General features: G+C 48.7%; 2 protein-coding genes across 2 annotated transcripts in view; both read left to right on the forward strand.

Moving 5' to 3' along the window:
* The window catches only part of LOC115279922 (zinc finger protein 547-like), a 6,635-nt gene extending 2,260 nt beyond the window's left edge, over positions 1 to 4,375 (forward strand). The window contains exons 3-4 of the mRNA XM_029924420.1: positions 1,810 to 1,936; positions 3,090 to 4,375. Coding sequence (XP_029780280.1) covers positions 1,810 to 1,936; positions 3,090 to 4,375 — 1,413 coding nt within the window. The remainder of the gene's footprint in view (positions 1 to 1,809; positions 1,937 to 3,089) is intronic.
* Positions 4,376 to 10,148: 5,773 nt separating this feature from the next.
* LOC115279923 (zinc finger protein 548-like) overlaps positions 10,149 to 11,837 on the forward strand; it is a 12,080-nt gene continuing 10,391 nt past the window's right edge. Inside the window, exons 1-2 of the mRNA XM_029924421.1 lie at positions 10,149 to 10,157; positions 11,365 to 11,496. Of these exons, the coding sequence (XP_029780281.1) occupies positions 10,149 to 10,157; positions 11,365 to 11,496 (141 nt within the window). The remainder of the gene's footprint in view (positions 10,158 to 11,364; positions 11,497 to 11,837) is intronic.

The following is an 11,837-nucleotide window of genomic DNA, read 5'->3' on the forward strand; positions in this document are numbered from 1 at the left end:
GTCGATGGGGTAAGATGTGGAGGGGTGTCCCGGGCACAGGATCCAGAAGTTCAGGTGACGGGGGTGAGAGTGAGTCAGAACGATCAGGGAACAGCGAGGCTCTTCCGTACAGTGGGAATGGGGGGCAGCGGGGGGGGCTGCGGGGGGCACACAGGTCTCAGGTCCACAGTTACAGCCTGAGGTGGCGGGCCCCCAACCTGAAGGAAGTGGGAGAAGGTTCTGAGCAGAGGAGCCAGGTGAGCTGAGCCCAGTCTTCACAGGCTGCGTGCAGCCACAGTGTCAGGAGAGCCTGGATGGGGATGGGCATAGTGGCCCCGGTGGGGACTCTTGGGACTGTGCACGTGACCTCTGCTGCTGGCTGCACGGGGCTGGTGGCTGTGGAGGTAGGGGACCGGCTGCCTTGTGGGTGTGGGCTGGATGGAGTAACCCACGTTCAGTGGTATGGAGAGCAAGGGCGCTGGGGCACGAGATGGAAGGGGGCGTCAGGGGCAGCCCTGAGGATTTTGGGGAAGGATGGCTGTTCTGTCCATTGAGATGGGGAAGTCAGGTTTTGTCCCTGATGTCACATGTTCCAGAGATTCCTGACTAGAGGTGCCCCCTCAGCAGTTAGACGCACGCGTCTGGGGTTCAAGGACGGCTTCCAGGTAGCAGACAGCCGGAGACAGTGGCCGGCGTGTACCCTGCAGTGTAGCCGTGCATCAGTTTCCACAGGGGCCATCATTAGATTATGGAGGCAGGAAGGGGAAGGAGATTTGAACCTCTTCCGGGAGCCTGGATGGTGGCGGCGGACGTCACAAAGACAGACGAGAAAGCAGAGCAGCTGTGGGGGGCGTGCCCAGGCGTGATACGGGCGAGGAGTCCGAAAGGCGTCCCAGGGGTCAGTGAGATGCGGCAGGTGTTGAAGCAGCTCCACGAAGGCGGTCAGCCGTCAGCTCGGGGCCAGGGCCCGTGACCTTTCCTTTGCGGGGACTCAGGGCCAGGCCCGCGTTGCTTCGTGCAGACTGGCAGGTTAGTTGAGGTTAGAACAAGAAGCCGGGAGCTTTGCTGGGCCTGGGGCGCGGAGGTCAGTGTCGCTGGGCTTCGCATGCAGGTCCCGTAAAGACAGGCTGTGGCTGCTTGTAGGACAGCGGGGTAGTGATGGCGCAGCAGAGGGCCGGAGTCCCTGAGGCACTCCTGTTGGGCCTGGGAGGGGAGTGGGACACGGGAGACGTGTGAGGAGAACCACAAAGGGACCCTGGTGCTGGGGGACTTGGGCTTCTGGGCAGGATGGGGAAGTAGGATGCTGATTCCACTTGCACGATGTTGCCCAGGTGTCCCGTGCACCGAGGTGTGCTGGGAAGGCACAGAAGTACCCGGGGAGTGGGCTGTGGTCTCGGTGAACGAGCTGCAGAAGCAGAGGGACCAGATATGGAGAGAGCTTCAGACCAAGAATGATGGGCGGTGGGGGGGTGAGGAGGGACGCTTGTGGGAGAGAGATAAGTTCATGTTGTGTTGACGGGGAGGCAGGATCGGGGGGGGGGGGCGGCGGGGTCTCAGCATAATTTACTGCTGAGAGAGAGAGCGAGCCCCCACTGCGGACCCAGAGCCTAGTGGGGCTTTCCTGCACCCTCCCCTGATTGTTTACGAGTTCCGGACTCACTGATCGGTGGCAGTGAGGAGAGGGGAGGCGCCAGTGCCACCAGACCCTGTATCTCCTCCACCCTGGGAAGTCGGCGTGGAGGGCAAGGGCAAGGAGGGTGGAAGGAGGTGGGGTATGAACATTCTGGAGAGAGACGCTGCACATCAATTGACCCTCGCCCGTTTTGTCAGGGGCTTGTGGTGTTCACAGACGTGGCCGTGCACTTCTCGCAGGAGGAGTGGGGGCTCCTTGATGAGGCCCAGAGACGCCTGTACTGCGGTGTGATGCTGGAGACCTTTGCGCTTGTGTCGTCACTAGGTAAGGCCCTGGTGCCCACTCCTGTGTCCGGGGCTCAGCTCCGGCTTCCCCCTGCCCCGGGAGTTAGGAGTTTTGGCTTTCCCACCACACCACGGGCCCTCCATCCCTTCTGCTTTCTTAGCACACGCCGATGGGGGGCTGCGGGCACTTCTCCCAGCTGTCTGCGAACTGCCAGTGGCCTTGCTCGTCCCTGGTCAGGTTGTTCTGTGCAGAAGCTTGGAGCCTTGGCTCAAGGCCTTCCCGTCCTTGCTGACGTTCCTTAGGCACACGCCTGTGTCAGAACTTTCAGCCACCAACGTGCTTTCTACTCGTAGGGACCACGGTTGGGTGAGACCCTCCTCCGAAGTTCTTTTGTTCTAGAATGTGGGATGTCGTGTGTTGGATCAGTCACTCTGGGGGCCATGCTGTCCACTCTGTCTTCCTGCATTTCATCTAGGGTGGGCTCTTCTGGGTTCCATTCGAAGAAGTGGAGGGGCCTGGGTGCCTGACAGCATGGCCTTCCTCCAGTGGCAACAGGAAACGGCCCTGGGGCTTGGGGATCAGGAATGGGTGTGTTGTCATAGCTGGGTTTGTCATCGTGTGATGCCAGGGAGTATGGTCACCCCGTATTTCTACCTGTTCTTTCCCGTTGTCATTTCTAAGCTTGCACTCCCCACCTTTGTGCCCCCCCCCACTGTCGTTCTTTCCCTTCTGCCCCTTTGCAGTACACTTGGCATTTGACCGACGCTTGAGGCGTTCTGACGGCTGCACCTGTCTTTAAATAGTCTCTGAATGCCAGCTACTGTGTTGCAGTTACACGTTTCTGGGTGTGGACTCAGTCTTCTACGGAGTGCCCACCAGTCACCAGCAGCAATGGCCTTGTTGAAAGTCATTTGCAGAGGAGAGCTGGGGAGCCCGCCTCCCCTCCCTGTACTCACTCCTTCTTCCTGTCCTTGCCCAGAGTCAGGGCTGTCCCATTGTGGGTGCCGGCCAGGCTCAGCTGTGCACAGCAGACCTTCCTCTCACCGTCTGGAGTCCACCCCCCCACCCCCCCCCCCACCCCCGGCCCGTGGGCCATCCCATGGCCTCATCCATGGGCATATCTGATGCGCATCCCGATGGGGCTTGGTCTTCCCAACAAAGTCAGCGTGCGCTTGCGTTTCTCTGCTTACAGGTTGCTGGCATGGAGCCCAGGATGAGGAGGCCTCTTCAGAGCACGGTGTCTCTGTCAGAGCATCACAGGTCAGGATGCCACAGCCAGGCCCGTCTGTCCAGGAGGCCCAGCCCTGTGAGATGTGTAGCTCACTCTTGAAAGACCTTTTGCACTTGGCTGAGCAGGACAGTATACACCCTGAGCAAGGCCCGCACACTTGGGGAAAGCGTTACCAGCACCAAAAGCATCAAATTAGAGTGGGACTTTCCAGAAGTGATGAGCGGAAGGCTTCATTTGCGAAGAACTGCAGAGGTCACGTGGCAGAGACGACCTCTATGTCCAGTGAAGAGGGGAAGGACTCGCGAGCCAACGCAGGCTGCTCCGACGGCAGGCTCCTCACGTTGTGGGAAGGCCATGCTGGGACACAGCAGGTGGAGAGGCCTTTCAAAGTGAACAGAATTATTATAAGTGCATTCACTGTGGGAAAATCTTCAGTCATAAAAATTTACTTGTTGACCATGAGAAAATCCACACTGGAGAAAAGCTTCATGAGCACAGAGAACGTGGAAAGGCCTTCCTTAGAAAGCCCCACCTTCATCAGCACCAGAAGGGCCACGAGGAAGGTCAGCTTTATGAGAACCCAAAATATGGAGGATGTCTCACACAGATACCTGGCCTCGGTGACCACCGGGGTATTCACACCAGGCCGAGGCCTCTGGAGTGCAGCCACTGTGGGAAGGCTTTCCTTAGACTGTCCCAGCTCGTTGGGCACCAGAAGATCCACACAGGAGAGAGGCCTTATGGTTGCAGTGAATGTGGGAAATTTTTTAGGACTCGCTCTACACTCATCAGACACCAGAGTTCACACTGGAGAGAGGCCATATGAGTGTAGGGAGTGTGGGAAAGCCTTCACCCGCAAGCATAAACTGGTTGAGCATCAGAAAATCCACAGTGGTGAAAAGCCTTATGAGTGTGGAGAATGTGGGAAAACCTTCAGCTGCAAAGACAAAGTTGTGGAACACCAGAAAATTCACAGCGGAGAGCGGCCTTATAAGTGCAATGCATGTGGGAAAGCATTCAGCCGCAAACATAAACTTGTTGAGCACCAGAAAATCCACACTGGAATAAGGGCCTATGAGTGCAGAGAATGTGGCAAGTTCTTTATGGACAGCTCCTCGCTCGCTATTCATCAGAGAGTTCACACTGGAGAAAGGCCATATGAGTGTGGCAAATGTGGGAAGTTCTTTAGGTACCGCTTCCCACTCCTCAGACACCAGAGAACTCACACTAAGGGAAGGCCTGACTAGTGCCCCGCTGTAGGAAATCCTGTAGTTGCAGCTCCACACTCCTAAGACACCAGACAAATCACAGTAGAAAAGGCCTCATTAGTGCAGCTAATGTGGGAAATTTTTATGTTACAACTCCAGTCTCATTACACACCGAGAGTTCACACTGGTGTGAGTCCTTAGGAGAACTGCAGATATGGGGACATCTTTACCTACGACTCTGGCCTTGTGGAACCCTGGTGGATTTGCAGTGGCGAAATGCCTTAGGAGTGCATGAATGTGGGAGAATCTGTGGATTTATGTCACTATATACTGATTTGCAGTTCTTTAATTTTTACGTTCTTGGAATCCTGCAGTACACTTTTACATGGTTGTTTTCCATTGCATTTTTACATAAAGGGAATCCCAAAGTATATCCTTGTGTGGCTGTTTAGAGATTTATCCATATTGTGTTCATCCTCTTCATCCTGATGGTATTCTGTTGGGCGAAGGTGCCACAGTGTGTTTGTCTATCTATTAATGGACGTGTAGGTTGTTTCCAATGTTGAGCTATTGCCCAAAGGACTGGAGCATTCATAGGTAAGTAAATACCCGAGAGTGGAGTGTTGCTCAGAGATGTATGTTTAACTTTTTTAAGAATTGGCCAAACTGGTCTCCCGTGAGTAGGCCATTTCATGCTCCCACCGGCTGAATGTGAGGAATTCCATCTGGAACACACCTTTGCTCATGATCGGTCTGGCCAGTCTTTTTCAAGTTAACAAATGAATGTGTCATCGTCTTATTTTAATCTGCATTTCTGTCATAACTAGTGATACTGAGTATCTTTCTTATGTGCTTATTTACTCTTTTGGGGCAAAGTGTCTAAATTTATTAACTTCTTTATTACCTAGTTATTTTAATAGACAGTTAATTTTAGACTAATTTGGACTTAGAGGAAAATTATTAGTGTAGTGCAGGGAGTTCCCATATTCCCTTCTTTTAACATGTTTCTTCAAGGTGGCGCATTTCTTGTAATTGACAAATGAACCTTCATACATTGTTAATAACAAAAGTCATGCTTGATTCAGATTTCTTAAAGTTTTTACCAAGATTCATTTTCTGTTCCAGGATCCCTTCTAGGTTATCACATTGCACTTAGCCCTAACGTGTCCTTAGGCTCCTTGCAGTTGTGATGGTTTTCCTTGTGTTTAGTAACCTTAAGAGTTTCTTATTAGTGTGGTATACATGTATAACATAAGATTTACCCTTTTAACCATTTTTCAATGTATACTGTAATGACCTTAAGTACACTCACAATATTGTGTCACCGTCACCACTGTTTCTAGAATGTGTTCATCATTCCAAGTATAAAATCCACCCATTAAGTGATTAATTCCCATTTCTCACCCCATCTCCAGCCTTTGTAATGTGTATTAGAATTTCTGCCTCTGTGAATTTTCTTATCTAGATATGTCACGTAGGTGAAATCCTATAGTATTTGTCCTTCTGTGTCTGGCTGTTTTAAGCCATTTGCAAAGTTCATTCATGTTGTGATAATATGTATGAGACTTTCCTTTTTAAGACTGGATAATATTACATTGTATATTTTTGCCACTTTTTGATTTTCCACTCACTTGTTGATAGATACACGAATCGTTTACACCTTTTCGTATGGCCAGAAATACTGCTGTGAACATTGGTGCGCAAATGTCTTAGTCCCTGCGCTTTTTTTTTATGTAAAAAATTGGCATTCCTGGGAGATAAGGACCATATGTTAATTCAAAATTTTCAGGACCAACCAAAATCTTAGCATCAAAATTGTAAGCTTCAATAGTTTTCTTATGTCTAGTGGCCTTACATTACTTTTTTCTTTGGCCGTGCTACTCACACTTTAGCTTCCATCAGAATCCCAGGAACACAAATTGCTGGACTCCACCCCCAGAGGTTCTCACTGAGTCCTAAGCAGGGCAAAGAACTCACATTTGCAACACACTCCCAGCCATGTTGTCGTTCCTGTGCCCAGGCCGCATTTTGAGGACTACCACCCCATTCTAGTTTAGAAACATTGCAGATGCTCTGTATACAGTATTCGTTTCCAGGTATATGTTCTATTCCATAGTCCTTTTCATTGCATTGACTCATTCGTTCCAGGACTTACAGCGAGAAACGAAGTTGGTGTCTTTCTTAAATATAAATCATTGCAAGATAGCAAACCAAAGTCACCATGAAGTAGTTGCACTCTGTCTCCTGTGAATTATTGTCCTGTCCAGTTGTGTTTTTTTTTTAATGTTTTATTTATTTTAGAGAGAGAGAGACAGCATGAGCAGGGGAGGGTCAGAGAGAGAGGGAGACACAGAATCTGAAGACAGGCTTCAGGCTTTGAGCTAGCTGTCAGCACAGAGCCTGACGTGGGGCTTGAACCCATGAACAGCGAGATCATGACCTGAGCTGAAGCCGGACTCTCAACCGACTGAGCCCACCAGGTGCCCCTGTCCTGTCCAGTTCTAATTGGATATTTACTAGCATGTAATCTTGTATGAGAACGTGCTTTAGTAGGGCTGAACTCATTTGTAACGGATTCGTGTTAAGGTTTAAAAATAGAGCCAAGTAATTTACTTATGGACTTGCCCCCTCCAAGGCAGTAAAATCTCTCTCCATAGAATGGTGAGCTCTCACTGAGTTTGCTTCTTTTTTGGCAGTTCCCTATCTTCAAATGTAATTTCCCCTGACCTTGCCTGTTAATGGGTTTGTCTGCAGCAAACAAGTTCTCTCGTGGACATAAAATAATCTATCAGAATTTGTGTCGCTGTGAATAATTGCACAAAACTGTAAATTATGGGATATGGGGAATTTGTGGGACTCTCCATGTAGCTGTAATGTTATAATATAAAACACGAACAAAAAAGTTTCAGTATTCCATGAAGAAGCAAGGCTGCATCCTATATTAGAGCTGTGTTCTGTATAAACAACAAAGGTTTTAACTAGACAATGACTCTGAGCAAAGAGTAAAGAAAGTTAAGTTGAAGCTAAGTCCCTCAGATTTAAGTTCAGCTATGCATGAAGTGATTGCCAAGAAAACTTTATGAACCATCTGCTTTATACACAAATGCCTATCCTGGCATTGTTCTAGAATTTTCTGTATATTAGAATGTTTTTTTAAGGGTCTTCAAATTATGTTTTTGCATCATAAAATTTCTTAGAAATTTTATTTTAAATAATCATTTTTTACAGTAATAACAAATCATATAGGCTCTTGCCCTAAGAGCGCAGCCTCTGGAATGGGTCACATAGATCAAAGTCCCAGCTTGACCGCTCCCTATCTGAATGCGCTCCAGCAGGTTATTTCATGAAGTCTCTGGGTCTCAGGTTCCTCATCTGTAATAATAGTATTTACCTCAGCAGATGTTAGTGAAGAATTAATGAGTTAACATTTGCAAACAATACTTCATGCATAATTTGTGTCCTCAGTGGGTCACATTGTAGAAAATACAGTGTCCATTTTTCCCATTTTGGTGACATTAAGTTTGATCATTTGGTTCAAATGATTTCCACCAGACTCCTCCATGTATAAAGAAAGATTCATCTACTCTTTCCCAACTGCTCTGTGCCTAGGACGCAGACCTCTATGGACTCCACCAACAGGCTCCCATGGTCTCTGGCTTCCAGGGAAAGAATAGCTTTGGAATCGCAGGACTGGAGGACAGAAAGAGGCTATAATGAACTGGTGAGGTGGATGAATTGTTCTTAATTGGAATTATTGGTGAGCTCTTATCCACAGCTATGAAGAAAAACAAGGCAAAAAACGAGTCCAATACCAGTGAAAGGTGTACACTGAAGGTTGTCTGGATCCCCCCAGCTTTATTAAATACAGAAATGGGAATTGTCTATTAAAGTGGTCTTTAAAAGAAATATACATACACATATTTTTGATACTTTAATCACTTTTAGTGTTCAGTTCTGTTGTATATTAGACTCATCTGTAAAAACAGAACCAAACTGGTGTGTGTCTGCATGTATACATGTGTATAAAGAGATTTAAAGTATTGGGCAACATGATTATATTGGTTTAGCAAGTCCAAAATCTTCATGGTAACCTGGCAGCCTGGAGAGCCAGGGAAGAACTGCAGGGCAAGCCCACAGCAGTCAGCAGGCAGAATTCCTTCTAGCTCACGTAACTTACTGCTTTTCTATCCATGCCTTCAAGTGGATGAGGTCTCCTGTAATCATGGAGGGTAATCTCCTTAACTCGAAGACTACCGATTTAAATGTTGATCCAAAAAAGCACCTGAAAGAAACATCCAGAATAACGTGTCTGACCAAATTATCTGGATGCCACGGTCCAGTGGAATAGATCCACAAAATGAACCATCACGTGTGGTATTAAGTACATCTATATTGGTGTATGATCATCACCATCCATCTTTGGAACTTTTTCATCTTCTCCAGCTGAACCTATTTTTTTTAACCTATTTTTGTATCATTAAACACTACCCTCAAGTCTTCACTCCCCCAGCCCCTGAAAACTACCATGCCACTTTCTACTGTGAATCTGACTACTCTAAGAACCTCATATAAGAGGAATCATACAACGTCTGTCCTTTTGAGATTTGCTTATTTCACATAGCATAGTAAACTTCATTTGGGGCATTTTGACTATAGATACATTGCATAGAAAAAAAGATCTTGAATTAAAGGTTATTGTTTCTTCATTTTTAAGAACTATTTTTCTAGACTTGATTCCATTGATTTTAACCAAAATTCATGGCCCACTCCTATTTTCTTCTAACGTGATCTACTTTTTCCCGTTGTCAGCTTGCAAGATTTTCTTTATTTCTGAGATAAAGTACTTTATTTTAATATGAGTAGTTATGGGTTATTCTTTTCTAAGTTATTTGAGAGAGAGAAAGAAGAGTGAGAGCAGGGGAGGGGGAGAGAGAGAATCCCAAGCAGGCTCCGTGCTGTTAGCACAGAGCACAACACGGGGCTCAATCCCACAAACCATGAGATCATGACCTGAGTCAAGGTCAGACACTTAACTGACTGACTGGGCCCCCAGGCCTGTCTCCAATTTTTAAAAATTTTGATTCCAGTGTAGTTAGCATACAGTGCTGTGTTAGTTTCAGATCTACAATAAAGCAATTTAACGGCTCAGGCAGAACTTTCTCTTAACTTTAAATACTTGGAGACTGACAAACACAAAAATCCTCAACAAATGCTAGCAAACCAAATTCAGCAGCACCTTAAAAGAGTTATAAACTGATTAAATTGGAATTCTCTTTGGGATACAGGGGTGCCTCAACTATGTAGAACAGTAAATGTAATACTCCACATTCACCAAGGATAAAAATCATTTGTAATAGGGGCTCTGCAAGCCTGTAAAACCAACTTGGAAGAGAGAAGTACACAACTTTGACGATTAGTTTGGCCCTCCGATAAATGAATGATAAACAGACAAGTGGAGAAAACACAGAACAATCCTGTGGACAGAGCAGCTCTCTCCCCGCTGTGTCCCGCGCACCTGCTGGAGAGCCTGGAGCCCAGTGGGGCGTTCCGAGCATTTCCTACATAACCTAAACACACCCCGTAGCACAGCTTCCCTGTTCATTTTCGCCATTTAGGCAGGCCTTTCAAAACATTGTGTCTCTCTCTCCAACCAGTTAATAGCCTCGTTTTCAAGTATATAAAAGACAAAAACCTGAGTGTAGCCAAGATTCAAGCAGAGCCGTAAGTGTAGCTTCATTTTCTTGGCTTTTCAGATTTCAGTCTCGCAAACTTCCTTGAGATTTTAATTTTCCTTAACTTTTTTTTTAAACACATGTCACAGGTATGTCTCCCCAGCAGTATTTCTGCTACTCTCTCTTAATAACTGATCATTATTAATAAAGATCTTTTTTTGTATGCAATGTATTCATAGTTAATGAAGTTTACTACGCTATGTGACGTTTACTACGCTATGTGACGTTTACTACGCTATGTGAAATAAGCAAATCACACAAGGACAGACGTTGTATTGTTAATACCTTTCAGTAATTTCTATTTCACAAGTGTTTTTCACGGAGGATTTCGGCTCCCCGTAATGACACAATTGGTAGAATTTCAGGTGAAATGATACATCACTTCCCAGCAAGAACAGGAGAGAGTGGGTCCTTCACCTTTGTCTGGAGGAGAGGCTGCTCCTTTCTTACAGATGCCCCAACTATGGAAGGAGCCACACCGCCCTGGCATAAGATGGCTTTGTTACGTCACTATTCTTCCCAGATTTCAGATTCTTAATCTGAAATTGAAAAATATCTCAGGAGTAGTAGTATTTGAAGAACTGTGTTGCTCACGGGGATCAAACACAAGCAGTGACTGTCTACACAGGCAAGAGAGAGGTTTTTCCAGGATTCCGAGGCACAGCTCCCCGCTTTCTACCCACTTGGGTGCCCCCACCTTTCCCTCCATGGCTCTGTCCGAAGCCTTTTCGTTCTTGTCTTGGGACAAATACACGGCTCATTAAAACTGACTCCAGAGATTAAGCTTGTATTTGAAAAGCGACGAGGTAGTTGACAGCGCTGAGCGGAGGCAGCGTCGCAAAGTGGTGTGTCCCTTTGCATTGCAGCCTTTGGGAACCTCCCTTGCATCGCAGCAAATGAAGTAACAGGTCCCTACCCTTCGTGTGGCTGCCCAAGAAATCTGGGTACACCCCCTTTAAAGCAGGCGAAGACACCCTCCCTCCACTCCCCTTCCTTGCAGCCCCGGAACTCCATTTCCCAGAGCCCCCAACTAGGCCTCTTGCCCTTCGTCCGCTAAGTACGAAGAGCGTTGGCCGGCGCGGCGGAAGGCGGTGGCGGCAGCGGAAACCACATTACCCATGAGTCTGCGGGGCGCGGCGGCGGCGACTGAGCCAATGAAGACCTGAGAGGGCGATGTTGCATGCGTGCGCCTCGGGTGGGGGCGGGACTTCCGGAGCCCCTTCTCGGTGTCATTTTGGTTGCTCAGTTTCACGGGTTCAGGGTTTCCAAGGCGTTTGGTTGGTGCGGAGGTAACAGCGCGGGAGAGTCACTGTCCCCGCGGCAAAGGCGGCTGCCAGGCGGTCTCGTCCCCGCCCGGGCGCCCGCCGCGTCCGGCTCCGCTCTTCCCACTGGTCGGACGCGGAGGCCGCGCCGGGGAAGCCGGCGCAGGTGGGTGCTGCGACCCCCGGGCGCCGCCCCCGCCCCGAGTGCGGAGGCCCGGATGAACGAGCGCCCGGTTAGCTCCCTGCTCTCAGGCCCCTGGGGCGGGACCCGAGGACGTCCTGCTTCGGGGTCCCGGTCCAGCCCCTGTGCTGGGGTGTGGGAGGGCCCGCAGGGGCTCCTGAGTCAGGGCCGGGGACCTAGGGGGTGAGGCGGGGTGTCTCCTGCAGGGTCGGCGTGGGCGGCCAGGATCCTCCGCCGCGGGGGTCAGGGGCCCAGGGGGCGGGGGTGGGAGGTGCACGCCCAGAGCTAGTAGGTTAGGATTGGGGAGAGCAGGACGGGGAACGGAA

Source organism: Suricata suricatta, chromosome 16, assembly GCF_006229205.1.
Source record: "Suricata suricatta isolate VVHF042 chromosome 16, meerkat_22Aug2017_6uvM2_HiC, whole genome shotgun sequence".
NCBI classification, from domain to species: Eukaryota; Metazoa; Chordata; class Mammalia; order Carnivora; family Herpestidae; genus Suricata; species Suricata suricatta.